The sequence below is a fragment of the Sinohyriopsis cumingii genome, chromosome 1 (assembly GCF_028554795.1).
Source record: "Sinohyriopsis cumingii isolate HCF-2022 chromosome 1, ASM2855479v2, whole genome shotgun sequence".
Classification (NCBI taxonomy): domain Eukaryota; kingdom Metazoa; phylum Mollusca; class Bivalvia; order Unionida; family Unionidae; genus Sinohyriopsis; species Sinohyriopsis cumingii.
This window is the reverse complement of record NC_142961.1, coordinates 65,729,017-65,754,024: the sequence shown is the minus strand read 5'-3', so window position 1 is coordinate 65,754,024 and position 25,008 is coordinate 65,729,017. Positions and strand designations below refer to the sequence as shown.

Here is a 25,008-nt window from a genome sequence, read left to right as displayed (position 1 = left end):
TTTGGGAACCTGAGACGGGTTAACCCAAGTTTGGTTCGGTCTGTTTTATTTCTTGCATAGTTATAATGTAATACTGAAATATATATGAAAGATAAAATTTATATTGCCACAGTGACGATACCACTATTGCCACAGTGGCGAGATCAATTTTAAACTACTTTCTTTTCCGAAGTAGGAGATAAATCTCCTTTTAATTGTGTTATTCAGAGTTATGTTTCCATATTTAGACCTATTAATATTCCTCTCTCTTTCTCTCTCTCTCTCTCTCTCTCTCTCTCAGGATCAACATATCTTGCATCATGTGAAGACTTTACAGTATGTAAGCAATGAGGCAGTGCCATAAAAATGTCTATAACTGAAATTCAAACAAAAATGTTTGTTTCAAGCATTGACATAAAAATCTTTTTCACATAAATCGTGTAACATGACAATTACTGAATTTATATGACCCGTTGATTTTTTTTATATTCGTTGTCAGAAATACTGTACTTGTTAACTCTAAGACATACAGAACAAGTTTTTACATTGCGAATTCTTTATTAAATGTAATAAGATTTGTTTCAATACTGAGTTTAAATCGCATGAAACTCATAATCAAGTTTGAAAATGATGGAGAAATCGGGGATGGATTAACGTTGAGTGCTTATCAAAATTAAGTGGCAATCGAAATTAGGATGCAGTTTCTGTAACCGAACTAGAATGCAAGCTTTGTCAAGGCCGCATAATCTATATCTGAATGCAGCAAAAACAAAATATTTTTTTTAAAAATCCTAAGCTCACAATTATTATTTGGCTTATAGGAGTTACGCTAGGATTATATTGCATAATCCCACCCCACCCCGTAATATTCACTGTAACAGAGCAAGAAATGTATTAACAAAAATAAAAATCTTTTCATTTTGGTATGATACAGTCATTAATTTGACAATATACACTATTTGATAACTCCGGTGGCGTAGTGGTTAGAGCCTCCGCCTCGGAAGCGGGAGGTCTTGTGTTCGAACCCCGGCCGAGTCATACCAAAGACTTACAAAAATGGTACTAACAGCTACCTCGCTTGGCGCTCAGCATTAACAGGTTAGTGTTAGGACTGGTCGGCCTGGTGTCAGGATAATGTGACTGGGTGGGACATCATGCTACATGTCTGCGGCATGATGCCCCAGTGCTAGACATCACAATGAACTGCCAGACTGCAGACATCGTAGCGATATGACTGAAAAATTGTTAAAGCTACGTTAAAAATCCAAATCACACACACACACACACACACACACACACACACCATAAACTGCCACATTGCAGACACTGTAGCGATATGACTGAAAATTGTTAAAGCTACGTTAAAAATCAAAATTACACACACACACACACACACACACACACACACACACACACACACACACAATTTGAAGTACTATATGCACGAGCTGATTTGTAAACTTCTTTATATCAGTGCAGTAATGCATCGGTAAATCGCACTGGCGGGGGCGGGTGGTGGTGTATTTCTTATAAGTGAATGGCTCTTGCCTTCAAAAGGCATATAATGAAAACAAAATCAACGTCTGTTTTGTTTAGATTTCACCCGAGAAGTGGAAACAAATTTACAAAATAAAACGTGGATAACCTTTTTTTCCATTTTGTTAAAGCTAAAATACCATATGAATCCTAAAATGTCGTCGCCAGTAAATAATAGTTACAAGCTCTTTTGTCGGCGTTTATCGCAGCATAAACTGTAGTTATACCAAACATCGAATAACGCATTTATTTCATAATTTAGATGTGGAAGTGAGCTAGTTGTGGTATAAACTGTCTGTAGCCAAATCACACAGCAAATAACGTCCTTCTTGGAGAATTTAGATATGATGATGGGCTAGTTGCCTTTGGTAACAGCCAGTCGGCTGTTTGCAAATAAACTAACTTATTAACGCTTGACTCAGCTTCATCGTAAAGAGCGTCTATTCTGCTAAGTCCTTTCAGATTGTTTGAAGTACAAGTTGGAAACTGATTAGTATGTACATAAAATAAAGCATCAATGATCCCATCGCGAGGTCATGAGTGGTAATATGGGCTGACCGGGGGGTGTCAAACAGGAATTAACAATACACCATAAGTTTAACATGGATAGGTCGATCTGGAGTAAAACAGGAAATTAGTATTGCGGATCGATCTGTGGGTCAAAGGGGAATTTAACATTACGCCTGTTAAAAAAAAATGATGTGATCAAACGGGAAACGTAATTTTAAGACTACATCGACGATCAAATACCTTGTGATCGACTAACCAACACCTGTCCTTCAATTTCGACCACACATCGTTTGAACTAGTCCAAACCACACTCACACTGGAGCAAAGGTCAGTCCATTTGTTCTGCCTAGTAGAAAAAAAAAACAAGCTGACTGAATCTCTCTTTTTGGAGCTGTTTCCGAATCTCCTGGAGTATGGAAATTCGATAGGTGGCAACCTGATTATTCTTGGAGATTTCAGCTTTCACTTTAACTGTCCCGAAACCCAAACACATCAAAATTCATAGATTCCATTAATGTTTTCAACCTGAAACAGTCAGTTAACCAACCCACCCATAAACATGGTCACATTTTAGACTGGATTCTTCATAGACCTGATGATAACATTCTACGGTCCTCCCTGGTATCCCATGAACTTGCATCAGATCACCCTCTGCATTATCTGCCATCTTGACGTATCAGTCCCTAACCCTCCACCTTTATCTGCTACTAACAGAAACCTCCGTATGACAAATAGAACCAAACTAATGCACGACATGACATCCGAGCAAACCTAACAACTTGCTTACCTCCTACAGCAGAACAACTCGATAACTGCCTGCGTTCATTGCTCGACAAACATGCCCCAGCTACCAAGTCCAGAGTATCAATTCAAAAGTGTTCTCCATGGTATAGCAGTGTTAGGGACCAGCTTCGCACTGCTAGAAGTGACCGCCGTAAAGCTGAGAGGCTTTGGCTTTCCACCAGACTCACTATTCATAAGCAAATCTATGAAGCCGCTAAGAAGAATGTCACAAATATAGTCCATGCAGCGAAATCAACCCACTACACTACTAAGATCATGGAAAGTTGCAGCTGCAAAGAGCTGTTCGAGATTACTAACAAACTAATGTCAAGGAACAAATCTCGCCACTTCCAAATACCTTCTCTCCAGTCGACCTTCCGGACATGTTTACAAATTTCTTCCTTGACAAAGTACAAACCATTAGAGATAAGCTTGACACCACAATTTCAATTGACTCGTCGTCACCATACAGTTGGGATACAAAAATTTGAGCGGCAACCATTAGCAGCATTTGAACCTGTCTCTATGGATTTAGGACGTACAATCCTGATGAAGAGTGCATCGAAGTCATATGAATTTGATCCAATTCCAACATCACTGCTGCTTGAGTGCTTCGATCCAGTATTGCCTTCACTAACTGATGTTATTAATACCTCTCTCTCATCAGGGGAATTCCCATAATTTTTCAAAACTGCCATTGTAAAGCATCTGCTGAAGAAACCAACACTAGACCATAACGATTTAAAGAACTACCGCCCAGTTTCTGATCTCCCATTCATATAAAAAGTCTTAGAAAAGGTTGTTCTATCCCAGCTTGTATCTCATCTGAATTCAAACAGTCTTTTTAGCAATGTATAATCTGCAAATCGCCCTTGCCACAGAACTGAAACTACTCTTCTAAAAGTAGTTAATGACATTCTCTCTGCTTTGGATAGCGGAAAGATTACAGTCCTCACCCTCCTTGACTTGTTTGCAGCATTTGACACAATAGACCATAATATATTACTTCACCGTCTCCAGCATGTATATCATATTCATGATACAGCCTTACTGTGATTCAAGTCCTACTTGGTCAACAGGACACAAATTGTATCTGCAAATGGAATACACTCCAGCCCAGTTGATCTATGTGTGGTGATCCACAGGGGTCTGTTCTTGGACCTGTTTTCTTCATTCTGTACACTCAGTCACTCTCAAGTGTCATAAATCATCATCCAGTGTCTCACCAATTGTACGCTGATGACACCCAAATATACAAATCTAGCCACCCAACTGAAGTTGATGCTACCATCCAAGGTGTAGAGAGGTGCATTTCTGATGTGAAATCACGGATGACATGTAACAAGCAACAGATGAATGATGATAAAACTGAGGCCATTCTGATCACAACACAAAGATTTCTCATTCACATCCTTTACCTCAAACAATAAATATCAGCAACATCAACATTAAATTCAGACAATCAGTACGAAACCTAGGCGTTACTCTGGACAGTACTCTGACATTGCACCAACATGTCATGAACATATGCAAGGCTGCATATCTTGAGCTGAGACTCATCAGCTCAATTCGCAAATATCTTTCAGTTGATGCCATTAAAACACTTGTGTGCTCATTAATACTTTCAAATCTGGACTATTGTAACTCATTTCTGTCTGGTTCATCTCAATATCTGCTCCAGAAACTTCAAAACGTTCAAAACACAGCTGCTCGGATCATACTTAGAGTACCACGATCAGAGCACAACTCCCCGCTGCTCTGTACCATATACTGGCTATCCATTTGATCCAGAATCAGACACAAAATTTGTTCTCTGTGCTGCGTTTCACTGTCGGACTCTAGTCCAACATACCTATCCGACCTCACCCATGTGTACACACCTGCAAGATACTTACGCTCCTCTTCTGACAATCGTATACTCATTATTCCCACTATGAAAACAAAGTCATATGGACATCGTTCTTTTGCATACAAGTGCACAGCAACGTGGAATGAATTTAGACACTGAACTTAAACACAAAGACACAGTGATCCCATTCAAGAGTGCTCTCAAAACTCACTTATTTCGACTGCAAGAATAAACTTAAAGACCTAATAATGTTTCCTACCTTAAATATTCTCAGCATGTTTTTATGTTTTCTAATTTCGTCGCGTTTGTCTTTGTAATAATATCATTATGTTTTTTTATCTTATAGGTGTTGTCTAATGTTGTAAAGCGCTTAGAGCTTCTAAAGATTAGGCGCTATACAAAGTCCTCATTATTATTATTATTATTATTATTATTATTATTATTATTATCCAACACCTACTTTTATATACTATCCAACACCTATTTTTGAATACTATCCAACACTCATTTTTGGATACTGTCCAATATCTATTTTTAAATTCCATCCAACACGCAGTTTTATGTACTATCCAACATCAAGTTTAATACACTATCCAATAGATATTTTCATATAACGTCCAACTACTCGTTTGTATATCATATCCATCACTCAGTCTGAGTAACTGATCAAGACCTACTAACCAAAGAAAAGGGTAGGACGTAAAAGGAAGTATGTGCAATTACACACTATAACACAAACATAAGTGTAGGATTGTTTAAATACACCCTATAAACACACAAATTACAGTTGCATTCTTGAAACCATTAGGAGATCGAGTCCTTTACTTTGACACCAATAGCCACATGTACGTTGATTGGCCTGCATACTGCATCTAAGACGAACGTTTAGGAACATGGAGTGATATACATGCTGAAGACACTCTTTTGAGTTTTGCCAGTGGTGGACTTAAACATCATGGCAACCAGTACAAAGACAAGCAAGGACAACTTCATATAAAATGTAAAGTAAAAGGACTAGTGCTGAACTATCTTTACAGTCAAGTGGTCTCCTGTGACGTCTTAAATTAATCTTTAAAGTCAGGCTAAGATCTAGACTTCTATGTAAAAATATTGGATGCTCAGGAAATTTTTTTTGGGGTAGATCCTAATACTGTTGATAGACCCATAAAGTGTATCAGATAGTCTACCCTAAACGAATATGACTTCCCGGTCACAACACTTTACCTTACAGATGCACAAAAGTTGACTACGAATGACGAATCCAACACAGAAACAGTGACTCCAATATCAACGAAGTCTAATGTGATAGTATACAATGCGACCAGGGTGATGCTGCAGCCTGCGACATCAGCTATTCAGCTCGATCTTGCCACTCTACTATCGAAAGCGATGAGGTTCGTGTACCCATCTATGGATCTCATACCACGCTGGATAACAATAGTTCATCGAGAATAAAAAAAATCAAAGAAGAATACTCATTTCCTTTGGATTTCCCTTTCTACTGTGCTTTTAAAGTCAAATCCAGCCTTTCGTCGAGAAATGTCCTACGTATCAGGAAGACTCAGTCCCAAATCTTGAATTAGAGCAGGACTTGCCCACTTTGGGATAAGGAGTCCAAGTAGAATGCTTCTGTTGAGGTGTGAAGATCCACGAATGGCATAATAAAGATTGAGCTTACATAGACTGCCAGATGGTCTCTGTGGTGTTGTTGCCTTCCCTTGGTTGTCCCTGATTAGTACCTTCCTGAATACTTTAGAAGTGGAGAAGATTCGTAGTTAACCTTTGGAGTTGTCAGAACGCATTCAGAGACACTTTATACATTGAAATGCAAAGAGCAGTTGCATAATCTGGGCTCGATGATTTATGATCACATCCACTAGATTTCCTCTTAAAATCTTACCACAATGGAACCGACTTAAATCCATTATGTGTGCCACTAAGCAAAGGGATTTACAGTATTGTTTTTGTATGGTTAGGATTTTACAGCTTTACTTCATTAGTAACGTGTAGTACTTTAGAAAAATCCCATGGAAACTAAACATATGCCCATATAACGACTCAGTTTCTTGAAATTACCTGGTTGAAGTTCAAGGTTAGCTCAAATTATTTTGTATCTTCCACTCTACTGATGTTTTCTCTAATACTGTAAAGAAACTTTTGTAAGGATCAATGTACTATGGCGAGGACTGAGTTTAGTGGGGTCGGTGTATTGTAGTGGCATTGTGAATTTAATATTAAGTTTGGAGCGATATTGACTTTATCATGCCGTTTGTGCCATTATTGATTTAATATTATAGCTGTCACTATGGGATTCTGAGGAAATTTAACATCACACATCGAGCTGTCACTGTTGGAGTCTATGGGAATTTAATTACAATTGCATTTTCTTGTCTGGTTTGGTGGCATATGGAATATAATCTGACGCATGGTACGGTAGGATCCCTTTGTATAGCCTATCTTGTGCTGAAAAATCACGTTAAACCCTACAACTATATATATATATATATATATATATATATATATATATATATATATATATATATATATATATATATATATATATATATATATATATATATATGCGTGTGTGTGTGTGTGTGTGTTCATTCTCGTTAGTCAGCATTTATCTGCTTCTCTAAAAAAAATTAACAAAATAATACAGACAGGTCCTTGTTTTTTCTTTGAATTTGTAACTAAGGGAATTGTTTGAACAGAAACTAGTTTCAAAAAGCTTTAGAGTGTTTTAAGTTGGAGAATGTTTTCAAACTATACACTCCACCCACCCACCCCAAAAAAATGATACAAGAGCAAAGAATGTTGTTTCTACACGAAGCTAATGAAGACATGCCAAATCCGGATTCTTAATTTTGTACTGCGTGCGAATAATATTGACGATCAAGAAATTCATTTCTGATACCTTTTCTATTTTTTTATCGCAGAGATGGTATTTATGACTCTTGGCATCCGTCCGTCTACGGGAGACGATGGCGTAGCTCCAAAGTACGCTTTTGCTTATCCTTCTTTTTAGCTCTCTTTTCAGCTTGTTTTATTCTTCTCTTTTCCTCTGCGTTTTGAACTCCCTGCCTGACAGCTAGACGCCAGCTGGAACAGTTGTTTGCACAGCTCTCCCAGTCGTTGACATTGATGTTTGCCGTCTTTATATCCTTCTTGCAAACATCTTTGTAGCGCAGATGTGGTCGTCCAGTTGGTCGTGCACCTTCTGCTAACTCCCCATATAACAGGTCCTTGGGAATGCGACCTGGGTCCATTCTCTTGACATGGCCGAGCCAGCGAAGGCGCCTCTCGCTGAGTATGGAGAACATGCTGTTCATGTTGGCGCGTTCTAGAACCGCTGTGTTGGGTACTTTGTCCTGCCACTGGATGTGCACAATGCGCCGCAGACATCTCAGGTGGAAGCTGTTGAGTTTCCACTCGTCTCTTGCATAGGTGGTCCATGTTTCGCTGCTGTAGAGAAGTGAGCTGAGCACGCACCCTTGGTAGACACGCAGTTTGGTCTTCTCTGTGAGGCTGGGGTTGTTCCAGACCCTCTGGTTAAGTCTGGCCATCACTGCTGCTGCCTTGGCAATCCTGCCGCCCACCTCAGAATCAATGGAGAGTGAGCTGGAGATGTTAGACCCGAGGTATGTGAAGTTCTCGACAACTTCCAAATTGTACCCATCGATGGAGACAGAGGGAGGGGAGTCTCTGTCCTGTGCCATGACATTCGTTTTCTTCAAACTGATGGTCACTCCAAATTCCTTACATGCATGGGAGAGGCGGCATACCGGCTGCTGAAGTCCATCTTCCGTGTGTGATGTCAAGGATGCATCGTCGGCAAAGAGCAATTCACGGATGAGTACCTCTGTGACTTTAGCCTTAGCACGGAGACGGACGATGTTGAACAGCTTGCCGTCAGCCCTGGTATGGATGTACACTCCCTCGCTGCAGTCCTTGAATGCGTACTGGAGAAGCATGGAGAAGAAGATGGCAAAGAGCGTCGGCGCAAGGACACAGCCTTGTTTGACTCCGCTGATGACTGGGAATGCTTCAGATGTTGCGCCATTGAAGCACACTGTGCTGTGTATGTTCTCGTGGAACGACATAATGACAGCAAGCAGACGTGGGGGGGGGGGCAACCGATCTTCTGCAGGAGTCTGAAGAGTCCACTCCGACTAACCATGTCAAACGCCTTCGTCAGGTCTATGAAGGCAATGTAGAGGGGCATCTGCTGCTCGCGACACTTCTCCTGCAGCTGACGTAGTGAGAAGATCATGTCTACAGTTGACCTGCCGGCTCGAAATCCAGACTGGGACTCTGGGTAGACGCGGTAGGTTAGGATCTGCAAGCGCGCCAAGGCAACACGGGCGAAAGCCTTTCCGACGATGCTGAGGAGGGAGATGCCCCGATAGTTGTTGCAGTCGCTACGGTCTCCTTTGTTTTTGTACAAATTGATGATGTTGGCGTCACGCATGTCCAATGGGATGTATCCCTGTTCCCAGCAAAGGCAGAGGAGTGTGTGTAGGGGCTGGAGCAGTGCTGTTGGTTTTCCGCTCTTGAGGACTTCAGACGGAATGCCGTTGCTTCCAGGAGCCTTCCCACAGGCAAGGCAATCGATGGCTTTTCCGAGCTCTTCCAGGGTGGGCTGTGTGTCTAGCTCCTCCATAACAGGCAGGTCTGGAATGGTGTCCAGGGCAGTTCCAGTGACATTGTTTTGGGTTGCATATAGCTCGAGATAGTGCTCAACCCATCGCTGCAGTTGTTTCCCCTGGTCTGTGATGACTTCGCCCGTTTTGGACTTGAGGGAGGTGGTCTTGTAGCTGTGGGTGGCCTGTCACCTTTTTGATACCCTCATACATTCCTCTTGTATCCCCGGTGTCAGCAGCTGTCTGTATACTGTTGCAAAGGTTCAGCCAGTAGGTGTTGGCACAGCGGCGGGCGGTCTTCTGGTCGTTATTTCTTGCAATCCTGAGGGCTTGTAGTGTTCTGGGGCTAGGTGCAGCCTTGTATGCCAGGAGGGCTTTCCTCTTTGCCTCAGTCACGGGCTCCATCTCTTCCCAGTTCGCCTCATACCAGTCGACATTCTTTCGCTCCCTCTTCCCGTAAGCTGTGATGGCTGAATTGTACACAGAGTCACGGATATGGGACCACTTGGAGTCAATGGTGTCATGAAGTGTCACTTTGGTGAGGGCTTCCTTCAGTTTGCTGATGAACTGCTGTGTTTTTCTGGGTTGCTTGCACAGCAGGTCTTGATGCGTGGGTGACCCTTCTTCTTGGCGTGGTGCAGCTTCTTGGGTAATATTGCTGGCCACGAGGGAATGGTCCGTGTCACAATCGGCACTGTGGTAGCTGCGGGTAAGGAGGACACTGGCCAGTTCTGCACGCCTGGTGATGACGAGGTCTAGCTGGTGTCAGTGTCGTGAACGTGGGTGTCTCCACGACATCTGGTGGATCTCCTTGCATTTGAAGAAAGTATTGGTCACACATAGGCTGTGGGAGCAGCACATCTGCAGCAGTCGCTGACCATTCTCGTTGATCTTGCTCCTTCCGTAAAAGCCGAGACAGGTGGACCAGGTCTCATGGTCAGCTCCCACTCTAGCATTGAAGTCTCCTAGTAAGTAAAGGCTTTCATTGTTGGGGATACTGGATATTGCCTGATCCAGAGCCTCATAAAACTTGTCTTTCTCCTCGTAGGTGGAGCAGAGGGTTGGGGCGTACACGCTGAAGATGTTGACCGGGTCAAAGGATGTTGACAGCCGGAGGGCAAGGATTCTCTCAGTACCTGATGATGGAGGTTCAGTGAAGGCGATTAGCGTGTTCTTGACGGCAAAGCCTACACCATGCTGCCTAGGTTCATCCAAGGGATTCCCCTGCCAAAAGAATGTGTAATTGGCTTCCCTGATGGTGCCGCTGTCAGCCAGTCGGGTCTCCTGGAGGCAGGCAATGTCGATGTTCAGTCGGGAGAGTTCTCTGTCAATGACGGCAGTCTTCCGTGCATCGTCGATCTGCTGTAGGTCAGTGGTCAATCCAGGACACATGGTCCTGATGTTCCAGGTTGCAAAACGAAGAGTCTTCTTATTTCTTCTTTTAGTCTTTCCTGGTGCAGAGTTTTGTGGCCTACTTGTCGAGATGGTTCTCTAAGCTCCACGCACCCAGTGAAGGAGGCAGGCCATGGCGGGCAGCACCTTATTGACTGGGGGCTGCCCAGCTTGAGGCGGGCGGTAGCTGTCCAGTGAGACCTGGTGATCTCTCCCACCGTCAGAAGTAACCCCTGGCGCCAAGCTCTACACCAATCGAGCTTTGACTTAGAACCGGTAAACTGCTACTTCTCGTGTTGTGTCGACACCGTACGACGACGCTGGAGTGTCCTCTCCAGTGGAGCTATGAAGCCTGGGCAGGGTGGTATGGAGAACCAGTTTTGCCCATGCAGCAGATCCCCCCTCTCCACGCAGCTGGTGTGCCCAAGGGAACGACGAATACCGATACAGCTTGGCACCAACGGCGTCGCAGGAGTTGCCGGAATGACGTTGAAGTCAATGTCATACCGCCTTAGGGACTCCATCTCCGGATTTTCTGTCGGGGTTTACTCCCTTAGCCTTTCCTATGAGTGGGTATAGCCACAAGGCAGCAGAGGTTTGGAATCGGAGTTTTTCTTCTCCTAGATGAGCTACCATCCAAGGTTTACGAGTCGCATCTACCCGAAGCAACTGGTTTTAAAGCGCCAGTGGGCCGCCTTCACTCCTTCTCCTGTTAGTAGAAAACATGGTCTGCCGGGCTTCAAATCTAAGCCACTGGCGAAGGCCAGGAGCTGGATTTTAGTTGACAGAGGCAGTAAGAGACGCAGGCCGTATGGGGCATTTTGGAGGATTGGGGCGCTTGTCTCCCACTCCCACCCCGGGCAATGTCAACCTTAGACCACTGTATTTATGAACATCTACAAGATTGATTATGCTATTTACACTCATGAATATTGAGAAAAATGTAAGGCGTTTAATGTGTGTGCGATTAAAGAATTTGAATTTACCTTTGATCAATTAAGCTCCGTTGTCATATTATGACTACAATTTTATTTTGGCTGCGAGAAGAAAATATTAATATGATAGAAAAATGCATGCTGATTTTATTAGACTCATTAAACATTTGAAAAAAATCACCGCACTTTTCAAACTCTATGGGTAGCAAGGCAGAACACATTTCAAAGTTAATATAAAGATTTGCTTGATGACCTTTTCCTATTGATTCAATGTTAAGAATGTGTTTTCAGAACATGGAAAGTGTCTTCATTATTCTGATTCTATCTTTAGAAGCGGCATTATGTTGCTGTGATGTAATGTGCATACTTTGATCCGATTTTCCGCCAATTATGATATGTTTTGTATTGGGAATTTATGGGATTATCCTAGGCCTTTTCAGTCAAGTCTGGAAAGAAACCACTGATGTAATTCACTGTATTTGCCTCTACTTTTGTTCACGGGACATTACATAGCGACGGTAGGAGACAAGGTCACAATCTGAGCATTATCGGCCTTTCCTGTCGCAACGTATTTGGCGTCGGAAATTATTTCTCAACTTGACGGACATGGCTGAGTAATGTTCCAATGGTATGGCAATATGTCCCTTTCAATAGTATCACGAAGTTGTGTTCACCACGATTCCAAAAGAGGTTTTTGGGGAAAGTCTCCAGATCCAACAGTCAGTAGTTTGTGACCTTCTTTGTCAAAGTGACTTAAGCTGTGTCTCTTCATTGTGTAAATCCTGAATATGATGCAACTAGGATTTCTGGGTTCGATACTATCTGTAACAAAAAAAAAGAGAACTACCAGGATTGCAGATACCATTATGCTTTATCGAATACAAATCATTATCTATCTAAACTGATATCTATAACCAGCAATAAATTAATCTGTATAATCAAGAACAACCAACTTCGTATTATTTTGGAATTCATGGATTTGAAATATTACAAAATCTGTAAATAATCAAATAATGTATAACCCCCAAACGGAAACAAATATTTCTTAATAAAGCTCAAATCATTTTTCAAGAATTCAAAACAATTAATAATTTCAAATAACAGATTATAATGCAGAAAACTTATGGTTTATAACCTTCAATGTATAAAGACTTCACGTCCAAATATAATTATTGTAGGTCATGTAGTTGGCAGAGAAATACTTTGCATTAATAAACGTCAAACCATAATCATATAATAATGACAAGGATAAGCTAAATTTGTCAGTGTGATGTTTCTTGTACAAGCACGGGCAACGAATGTATTGCTTTTTATTGCCATTCATGCAGCTGCGTTCTGTAGAGTTACATTTGAGTTGGTGGAGAAACATCCCAATTATAGCTTCAATTGAATGTTCACAAGTCCTTGGCATTTACTGGACACTTTAACTAACACCAGCAAAAGCCAAAGGAACAGCTGCCTTGTAACTATTCCAGCTGAACCCAAACCAGTTGCCGAAACACATGTACTGACCAAACCGGTTTCCGTTTCTGCCTCCACAGACTTAAAAATGGTGTATGCTACTTTGCATTACTTTCGAATACTTTGACATTTTACGGTTTATTTGACTAAATGATTTTAAATCTCATTTATCTTTACAATCTTTTTGTACAATAGTTTCTTCACACACACACACACACACACACACACACACACACACACACACACTTGAATTTAATTAGATCTTTATTTTTAGGACTGGTGATAAAACAGTTTTGACTATTTGGGGTTTGGTTCACAATATTGTAAGTTATTTTTAAATGTTCACTTTGTATTCAAGGTAAATAAATTATATAAGAGACTACTTAGATTTTGTAGTAGCAACAGATTCAGAATTTGAATTGATGGAATACGTCGGTAGCACATTTACAAATTATTTTAAATATTGCTACATATTTTCTTAGCAGCAATTTTGTCCATTAAAATCAATTTCCCTTAACTAGCCGCATGTGAGCTGTCTAAAGATACTCGAATGATAAACTTTAGAATTTCTTTAATACCGATGCTTGATTGTGAAACAATTGTAAACCTAAATAGGTTTTTGAAAAGCATGCTGAAAACATCGGTAGGAGCGGAGTTTAATGTTGGATGACATATTGTATTAATAATAGGGATTTTGTTGCGGGTATGTTCTTTGCTTCAGCCAACATGTTGTTATGTATATTTAATTTATATTGTGTGCTTGACCTTTGTTCTTGACAGGGTAGAATTTTGTCTTATCTGACTATTGTCATGTTTCTTTTAAGCTGCTTATTTGAATGTGAGTAAAATACGTAGTCTTGATTATGATCTTAGAAAGATTTTGGCAGCGAATTTGTAGATCATTTTTTGCAATTTTTCTATCACAACTACTCATGACCCACATCTAGGGCATTTTGTTGCATCATAGGTCATGTGGCAGTTTGTATATAAAATAGAAGTTTAAACAAAGTCTTCATTCTTATCAGTCTGTGGAATAAAAAAGCTCATTGACTTTTTGGACTAAATCACTACCACGAGATTACTGAGAACTCATTCAAACCATTATGGGTCATGTCATTTGGTACATTTGGACATTCAAGACTACTGATACATCAAGACATTCAAGACTATTGAAATTAATTCGGAGCATTCTATACTTGCGGACTTGACATTGAACATTTTGGATTATTTGGGATTGAATTCACAATACTGTAAGTGTCTTTTGAATACTATCCTTGTGTTTTAGGGAAATACATTATATGTTGACTTTCAGTCAACTTGCTAGTTTAATTTCTATCTATTATAGTTTAAAACGATAGAGTCGTAAAATTATGCCTTTAGTGACATTATATTCGCATTAGCCAATAAGGTTAAAGCATTTAGCAAAGTAAGTCTGATTTTACTTTTACGGCTACTGTGTTAAATAATTTAGCAGCTAAAGGTCCGTGTGCTGTGAGATGGCTGAACGTGAACTTGACGAAATCGATGTTATCATTGTGTTTTATGGCACCGATCTATTCTTACTTACATACACAGCAGCGTTCGCCGTCCTCTACAACTCCGTCTTACGTTTCTTCCGAGTCACATACTGATATTACCTGCTTTCCCGATGGACCAGCCATATTTAATACACTCTGACTGGGTCTTAACGAGAGGTGCAAATTTTAATTTTTTTCTGACTTTTATTAACTTTCATATAAAGGTTCCTTAAGCTTTTCATTTATTTCACACTTTCCACATTTTTTGACGATTACGTTTCAAAGATGTCCTATTATTTCCTGTACAATGCTATCCTCTGTTTTAGGCCTTCCAGTAACTACAGCCGTTAAAACCTTGCGACGTAAGTTGTAGGCACTGGATGCTATTTCACATATAGAGTGCATATGAATAGATTATGATGTAACTTCTCGCATGAATCCCACCCTTTTGTCATTGTACATCTTCTGTAAAGGTCAGAACATCTGACGTCGAGTGGTTGTAGAACATGACTAGTGTGAGGTGGTATATAAACAGAATTATGTTATGTAGCTATGCCCAATAAGTAATTGCCAATGAAACATGTGATCTGTGTCCGTTACACAACAGAAACAGTGGCTGGAGAGGATCACGCTCTTGTACATAGCTACTGAAATGTTCCTCGAGATACTTCCTGAATACTTGACCATCAAGTCTCACTAACCGTGCCAGAAACTCCAGCTGTTGTACCTTCAAGCAATTAATTTCTCATTCGCTTTCCCAGAATCACAACATAGGCCTGAATAGATGTACCTAAAGTATTTCCAACCGATAAAACAGTTACGTGATCAGACATTACACTAGTGATTGAGATCGGTTTCGAGTTTTTGTCGACGACTACAAAAGGAGGAATATGACTGTTGAAAATGCCCGTTTCATCGATGATGTAAATGTACTGTGGTTTCTCTTTCAAGTTATAAGTGTTCTTGATTTTCTAAAGTTCATCAAAATCTGGATGTGGATTTAGCACGTGCGATAACGAGTGACCTTGGCTTTTTAACTGTTAAATTAGGCCATCGCAGTATGAAGTTGCGATCCATCCGAAGTTCAGTTTTTAATTATTCTGACGAAATCCAATATCAATAGCATAGTCAGTGGCCAAAAACCATACCCTACCTTCGCCAAAAGCGAAATTTGGTCCACAAGCTTGGCTTCCTGCTCCAAGGAATATAATATAATTGGTCCTGATTTTAGTGCCAATGTCAACTTAACCAATGACACGCTGTAACCGTAAAGTTGTTTCTGGAACACTATGCTACCTTGCCGCCTTTTTAACAGGTATATTTTTCTCTTTAACATCTACATATGCTTTTGGTCGTAAGAACGATTGTGTCCATGCAGTTTTCCACCAGTCTGAAAATCATGCAAACTGAGTGTAACGCATTTGTGATAGTAAAGTTTAATACTTTTTTCTTTCTTAAATTACATAAAGGTTGATGTACCGAAAAAGAAATATTTATTTTTACATATAAAAAAACGTGTATAGATTTAAACATATTATTCAAAACTTCAAATAAGGAAATAAGGAAAAAAAAAAGAAAAATGTCACTAAATTCAACAGAGAAATTGATAATTATTTCATTAATGGGCTCTGTAGGAAAACAGATGAAAAATGGGTGGAGATTAGAAGTCACCTGATTTTATTAATTTAACAGACACGTTGTACCAAGGGTTTGATTCATGGAAACAAAATAAAGGTATTTTCAATGGGTATGAAAGTGTATTAGGCAATTCGATGTTTTTGATCAATGTGACCCATAATGTCTATACTTACGGGATTTAGACAAACTTTAAGTATTAACTTTACTTGCAGCAAAGCTTGAAAATACTGTCAACAAAACTTCTGAAAATTGAAGCATCCGCTACATGTTATCACGTGATACAACGAAATAAAATGGCTGCACCGAATTACATGATGCTCCGAAACTAATGTTAATACGTTAGATATTTGATGTTTGCATGGTTTCTTTCACGGTTGGCTGTCATCCTTAGATTCCCATACCTTTTGTATTCACAATGTTCCATTTATTCACAAATAAATTTAAGACGTTAAAGCAATATACATATTCGAATCACGACAAAGGTTAGCTGTACGTTGTCTTGCACATTTATGTTTTTTTTAGTGACAAACAAGTTAGATTGTAATTTCTCAACAACGAAAATGTTTTCATTGGTTAAATACAAGTTATACAAAAACCAGTGAAAACATATCAAAACAAGATTAAACGCCGAATCACGACAAAGGTTAGCTATACGTTAGTAGTGAATGGGGCCACATTAGCGACAATGGGAATTAGCATTACAGACCCCCCCATGGGCCACTTTAGCGACAATGGAAATTTAACATGGCGAAAAACCCTGGGCCACTTTAGCGACAAGGGGAATTAACATGGGAATAAATCGTGGGTCACTCTAGCGACAAGGGGAATTTAACATGGGGAATAGAGTTTGGGCTTGTCTAGGGACAAGGGGAATTGAACATGGGATTTTTTTTTTTTAAATTTTTTTAAATTTAAATTTAAATTTAAATTTAAAAAAGGGTAGGCAATTGAAAAGTCATTCTCTTTTCGAGAAATATGCGTGGCCATGAAAAGGGCCTTTGGGTTTATGTTACTGTATCCATTAACATAAAGGGCACCGCATTGGTCTTCTTCTTGTCCTTAGGCTGCGTCTCACTGTTGGCCCGTAAATCAGCACTCTTTTGAGGCATCCTTGTCTTTCTACGTAGATCCTACGTATCCACAGACTGGTGTTTGTCCTGTGGACAACGGTCCACTTGGATCGGACATACATGAGCATGTCCGTTCTAAACATCATAGAAGACACAAGGGTGGATGATTCGACTGTGGTCCACATCTTGAAGCGACGAGAACAGGTGAATCAATGCAGTGAACTGCGCTTATTTATAGGTAGAGGAAGGATTGAAACGGATTGAGTTCATTCACCAATCCGAACACGCGTTACAAAATTCAGTCAGCTCGCATCCAATCCGAAAAGAGTAGTATGTGACGTCACGTGGTCTATATAGATTCGTTAGCGCTTGTGTGCAGTCAATCTATGCGACAGTGATTCAACATGACGGAAGCTCAGAAAACGATCCATTGGGGTGCACCAGCAGGGGAGACCACCCAAGGGAACCCGGACTTAATTTCAGAAGAGGTGAATTGGGATTTTGTGGATTTTCTTACCTCGCAAGAATTTGTTCCGGAACCTTCGTTACCTTCTTCATTACCGCAAGTGGAGAATTTTAGACAGAGACAGAAAGAAGAATTGGAGAAATTTATACAACGACAAAAGGAAGCGGAACAAGCTTTTCTCCTACAGCAACAGCAGCAAGAAGAAGAGGTAAGAAAAAAACAACAGCAACAACAGCAAGAAGAAGAAGTAGCAGCAGCAAAGAAACAAGAGGGTGAAAATCAAACGGTCACGGTACTGTTGGACATTTTAGCGGAGTTAAGAAGTCTCAAACAAATGTATCAGACTTCTTTATTACGACCGAAGAGAATACGACCTTCCCGAGCTAAACACGTTAACCCTGTGACTAAGCCTACCGTACCACCCTTAGTGATTTCAACCCAATCATCATCATCAACATTACGCAGTTCAGAAGTAGGCCTTGGCCGTGGCAAAGATTTAAGGCAGTTAAAGTTGATTGCTTAAACTCACCCCTACACCAAAATAAAAAGGCCCTTTTCAGGGCCACCCACATTTCTCGAAAAGAAATACAATTTCAATTTGCCAATAACTCAAAAAAAAAACAACCCATTTTACCCCCTATAGTACGTTTCTTTGTATGAGTGCGTGAGTGTAGCTTCTTATTTTAAAATCATAACTCAAAGACACTTACCTTATATCATTAATTTATTCTTTTATCCATTGTTACAATTCAATTCATTATTCACAACAGAACACTTTAATAAAAAGTTCATTGACTTCTTCTTTCTCCTTCTTTAGTCTCTCTGTTTTTTGAATTTCTTCATCGTCACACTCTTTTCCTCTTCTTCCTCCTCACTTTCTTCCCTTCTTCTTTTCTTCTCCTGTTTCTTTTTCATCACCTGTCTGCTTTCTTCCTCTGAAAAATCCCTCTCTTCTTCCGAAGAATCCCTCTCCTCTTCTGAAGAATTCCTTTTTTCTTCTGACTCCTCTTGTTTCTTTTTTGGGCAATCTGGAGACCAATGTCCTTTTTCTTTACAATAATAGCAGGTATCTTGACTTTTGTCTTTTTTAGCCCCTGTTTTTGTTCTTTTTTGACGGTCTGGACACTCTGAAGACCAATGCCCTTTCTTCTGACAGATATAGCAAGTATCTTGACTTTTATCTCGAAAGGAAGGAGAGTAGTCCGTGGGCTGGTCTGAAGAGAATTTTCTAATGACCCCTCGCAAAGCTCTGACGAAACGTTCGATTTGGTTAGTCTCTTCCATCGTTGTGTTCGGCTTGAGAGTGAAATGAATAGTGAAAGGACAAGACACACACCCTTTTATATACGCTGGTCTGCCATGACTATAAATTAGTCTATGGTGTTTAAACTTGAGTCATTTGACGTTTTACACTCAAGATGAAACGATCCTATTCATTTGAGAAGAAAGAAGAAGAAAGTAAGAGGCAGAAACGTGATCTATCGCCTCGTACCAGAGCTGAAATCTTGGCACAAATTCATGCCAGTGATTTTGAAGAGGACATGAGTGAACCAGAATTTGAAACTTCTAAACCAAGTTCACCACCCTTAGTCAACCCTGAAAAATACTATTCCATTCGAGAGACGGAAATGCGCTCCTCTAGAAAATTTAGAACCACGGCTTACAAATACACGGTGAAGTTTAAAGTTTTCAAGGCTGAAGTGCCGTTAGAGAAAGCAGAAGTGTTTATCACTGGGGTGTGGGATTCTTTGCTCACTGCACTCAAGCGACAATGTCAACCCAAAGAAGACGATCGCTTGAGACTTTCCATACAACACGACGGTTTGAAATCCCCTGTTTGGATCGAGTTTAGCACCCCTGCAGAATTGACCGCTTCCAAAGTCATGGACAAGATTCAACACGTGCAACAATCTAATGATCAGTTTGACATCACCGATGGTAAAGCCACACTGGACATGACCCACGTCTCTCCTCCTCAAGGGACTGGACGCAAAAAGATGTTATTGGTGGATGAGTTTCGCAACACCAAAAAGAGTCTCGACCGAATTAATAACACTCATGACCAGATGTGTTTAGCCCGTGCCATCGTGGTGGGACGAACCTATGCCAACAAGAACGACACGGTAGAATGGAAAAGAACCTGGAAAACTATTCAACGTTCCGATCGAGCCAAACAACGAAATGAAGCAGAACTCCTGTTGCAACAAGTTGGCCTGCCCAAAGACATACCCTGTGGCATTCCTGAGATGCAAAAATTGCAAGATGTCCTAGCTCCACGATACACCTTGAAAGTGCACCCTCAAGAAATGCGCGGGCCTCTGTTGTTTCGAGGAAAAGATTTTAAGGACGGAAAATACATTCATGTTTATTATCACGATGACCATTTCGATACCATTACCACCATCACCGGATTCCTGGGATACAGATATTACTGTGAGAAATGTGATTATGGTTATAACAATCGAGAGCAACACAAGCATTGTGGAATGACATGCCCAGGATGTTTGGCCTCTCCACCCTGTCTGAGCGAAGAACCAGTGCCTTGTTCAACTTGTCTGCGCACGTTTGTCAGCCCTACCTGTTACCAACAACATTTGAAAACACAAGGTTCACAGAAGAAATGTGCTTGTCAACTGCTGAGAATGTGCCCTACCTGTGGACAAGGCCTACGTACCAATACTGCCAAGGCACACGTATGTCGAGGAAAGAAAAAATGTCACATTTGTCACCACATCGTGGACTTGGAACACCAATGCTACGTGCAAAAATACCAACCTCCACCAGAGAAAGAGGACGGTCACAAGAAGAAAGGCAATTTCATCTTTTTCGATTTCGAATGCATGCAAGAGACCGGCATCCACATTCCTAATTTCTGCGTGGCTCATCGAGCGTGCGAGAAGTGTATTCAAGAACCTATCTTCAGTCATTGCCCTCACTGCAGCAAGATTCCTGGAGGGCGTGAAAAAATCTTTCGGGGACCGAACACGTCAGCCGATTTGCCCAATGGGTCTTAGACCCCATCGACAAGACGTGGAGCCAAGAGGACATCGAACGTTACGGAGATTGTCATCGTCATGCCACGGTGATGACTCACAATTTCTGCGGATACGATGGACAGTTTCTTTTGAGATACTATACGGAACAAGGCACCGAGCGTCCTAAAGTGACTTTGAACGGAGCCAAAATCATTTTCATGCAAGTGGGACAAGTACAGTTTAAAGATTCGATGAGCTATTTGGCCATGCCTTTGAGTCGAATGCCTAAAACGTTTGGAATGACAGAAATGGCTAAAGGGTACTTTCCACACTTTTTCAATACGGAAGCCAATCAACACGCCGTTCTACCCCATTTACCTGAGGCTCACTAGTACGACCCCAACAACATGCGTACCGAACAACGAGAAGCTTTCTACGCTTGGTACCAGGCTAACGCCTCGGACCCTTTCGACTTTCAGGAAGAAATGCTAAAGTATTGTCGTTCCGACGTGGACATTTTACGACGTTGCTGTGGAAAATTTCGAGAACTGTTCATGGAACACGGAGGGGTCGATCCTTTGAAAGAAGCTTGCACCATTGCCAAAGCGTGTTCCTTAGTGTATCGACAACGATTCATGCCTGAAAACACCGTGGCTGTCATCAGCCCTCAAACGGCCAACTTTGTCAAACGTCAATACTCGGTCAAAGCCCTACGTTGGTTACATTACTTGTGCGACAAGGAAGACAAGTGGATTCAGCATGCCCGCAATGGAGGGGGCGAAAAGACCATCGGAACGTATTCGGTCGATGGCTAGGACTTAGAAAACCCCAAGATCGTGTACGAGTTTAACGGTTGCTTATTTCACGGATGTCCCGTTTGTTACCCCGACCGTGGCACTAAAAATCAGTTTTTGCAACGAACCATGGAAGACCTGTACCAGGACACTTGTCAGCGACGCCTAAAGTTAGAACAGCAAGGATACCAAGTGGTGGAAATGTGGGAACACGAGTACGATCACCGTATGAAAACCGATCCCGAGTTTAAACACCTCGTGGAAAGTTACCAGTTCATGGACCCGCTGAACCCGAGGGATAGTTTGTACGGAGGAAGGACCAATGCCACCTGTTTGCTGTACCAAGCCGACGAAGAGAAAGGAGAAGAAATCAAATACTTGGACGTGTGTTCGCTGTATCCCTACGTGTGCAAATATTGTCGCTTTCCTGTAGGGAACCCGCTATTGCTGACGGAACACATCGACCTGAAAACATTCGACAATACGAAGGCTTGATCAAGTGTAAAGTTTTGCCTCCCACGAACCTATACCATCCCGTCGTACCTCACCATTGTCAAGGCAAACTGATGTTTCCCTTGTGCCGTACTTGTGCCGAAACGTGCAATCAAGACCAGCCTTGCCATCACAGCCAGGAAGAACGTGCCTTGACGGGAACCTGGGTCAGCGTAGAATTGTTCAAAGCTCTGGACATGGGATACCAACTGTTAGAAGTGTACGAAATTTGCCACTTTTCTAAGACACAACAATACCACAAGGGTGACCCCAGTCAGAAAGGCATTTTCGCTGACTACGTGGATGCCTTTTTGAAACTGAAGCAAGAAGCCAGCGGCTATCCGTCCTGGTGTCACACTCCCGAAGACCAAATACAATTCAAAGAGAAATACTATGAACAATAAGGCATCTCTTTAGATCACATCGAGAAAAACGAAGGCAGGCGATCGTTTGCCAAAGTGATGTTAAATTGCTTGTGGGGTAAAATGGCACAACAACCGTGTTTACCCAAGACGGAATATTTGACAGAACCTTCCCGCTACTTCCAGATGATTCACGACAAAACCAAATACATGAAACACGTGGACGTCGTTCGAGAGGATTTGATCTTGGTCAATTACGAAGAAGATCTGGACTTTGTACAAGACGACCCTTTTGGAAATGTCATCATTGCGGCTTACGTGACAGCTCATGCTCGCTTAAAATTGTACGAAGCTTTAGAACTGTTAGGAGAACGCGTCCTGTACTTTGACACGGACAGTTGCATTTACATCCATCACCCGAGTCAACAGCACCCTAACATCGAAGGAGACCGTTTAGGAGCCTGGACAGACGAACACCCCGACGACAAGATTCTAAGTTTCGCGAGTGGCGGTCCTAAAAATTACGGCTACCAATACCGTGACAAACAAGGAGAAGTGCACACGACGTGCAAAGTGAAAGGACTGACTCTGAATTATCGTACCAGTCGTGTGGTCAATTTTGGGGTATTGAAAGAAGCCTTGCAATCGGGAGAGGATGGAAACTTTAAAGTGACCACCTACCAACCGAACAAGATTGTACGTTTACCCACTCACCACATCGTCAGTCGGCCCTTGGAAAAAGTCTATCAAATCGTGTACCAGAAGCGAGTGCGACTTCCCAACCACTTTGCTTTGCCGTATGGACACGTTGGTATAAAACATTGGTTGTAAGAGGATAGTCACCCACCAGAAAGATGACTTCGCCACAGCAAGAATCGAGTGAGAAACCCCATGAGAACTCCAAGTTCAAACCCTACCATTTTCCAGTCTTCTTACCTAACTATTGTGATTGTGCCCGTCGATTGGACACGTTTCAGAAATGGCCTACGGATAGGGAAGGATTACCTTCTTCGCATGTTTTAGCTAGAACAGGATTTGTCTACTTGGGACCTGAGTCAGGATTGGGATACGAGGTACAGTGTTTTGCTTGCGGACTGAAGTTACGAATGGATCTATGTATCTATAAAGATTCAGCTATTCTGGAACATACTCGATGGTCTCCGCACTGCCCTTACCTTTCTATGGCCTTTCCACCCATCACACTACGGTACAATGTTGACGGTACCTTAGAGACGGTACCTTCCAAAACAAGACATAAAAAACATAACAAAGGAAAGATGTACAAGCTGGAGACTGCATTGCAACTAGTATGAAAAGGGGGCTATGGTCAAGATCGATAGTTGATTGGGACTACCAAGACCGAGCGAACAAGATGAATACTTTCAGAGAAACACAAAACAAGTTGTTTAGAAAGGCACAATTCAAGTGTGAGGCTTCGGAAGTGGAATGCGATTGTGAGCCTTGCGATGGGTACGATGCTGTACCTTGTGACCTGAGCGATGCCGTAAAGCATCATGGGAATTTTGTTCTCACTGCCCCTATCATGGAAAGGGATGCTGTGCGTGTCCAACCTGAGGGATGCGAAAGTGATGCCGCTCGTCCTCTTGGACATTTTACTGGGTTTCGTTTTAAAGGGGAATGTTCACCTTCACGTCTACCGCCCTACGGATGTCATCCAGCCCTGAGCAAACTCCTGTCCATGTCACCCAACCCTCATCGAAACGAACCTGTGAAAGACGAATATTCGTTTCCTGTGCGTTTGTCGGAATACTGCGACTTTGAAAATCGTCTTCAATCGTTCAAAGGAAAATGGCCTAAGTATCTGGGAGGCCCGACCCCCGAAGAATTAGCCAGAGCCGGACTTTTCTACTTGGGCGAAGGAGATAAAGTCAAGTGCTTCAGTTGCGGTGTGTCACTTCACCACTGGGAACCGCAAGATTCGGCCTACGTAGAACATGCTCGATGGTCACCGAATTGTCATTACTTACCCTTAGTGGGACCGAGACATTGAAGTAACTTACCATAATCTGTTCATGGATACTTTGCAAGAGAACATTCGTGCTTTGCCTGTGGAGTTGAGAGAACGCATTTACCAAGAGCTGGTCAAAATACAAGTGAAACGTAAAGAACAATTGCATCCGTTACGTCACCGGTGTTTGAACCACTGGTACCTGAAGGCTATACAAGGATTGATTCAATTGAAAGTGTTTCATTGGACAGACATTGATCAACGATCCCCTAGTTTTAAAAAGGAATGGTTTGGTATGGACGATTCTATCTACTACATCACTGTAAACGTCCTGCATCGAATTCCAGAGGAAGAGTTAACGAATTACCAACATCTTGAACACAATGTCAACTTGGTGAAAGAGGAAACTTCTGAACGAATTGTAATGTGTAGATTAGTGACTGAACGATTTAAATTCGACAACGAATTGAAACCATGTTTGTGCAAAGAGTACATTTCTTGTGTCAGACCAAAGAGGATTTAGTATGACCTATTCATGGATACTTTGCTAGAGAACATTCGTGCTTTGCCTGTGGAGTTGAGAGAACGCATTTACCGAGAACTGATCAAAATACAAGTGAAACGCAAACGCAAAGTG

General features: G+C 41.5%; 1 protein-coding gene across 1 annotated transcript in view; it reads right to left on the bottom strand.

Moving 5' to 3' along the window:
• Window positions 1-25,008, bottom strand: part of LOC149807027 (uncharacterized) — a 128,654-nt gene that overhangs the window by 16,996 nt on the left and 86,650 nt on the right. The window contains exons 10-11 of the mRNA XM_089950567.1: window positions 9,402-9,412; window positions 1,281-1,305 (exon numbers count right to left, since the gene is read on the bottom strand). Coding sequence (XP_089806693.1) covers window positions 1,281-1,305; window positions 9,402-9,412 — 36 coding nt within the window. The remainder of the gene's footprint in view (window positions 1-1,280; window positions 1,306-9,401; window positions 9,413-25,008) is intronic.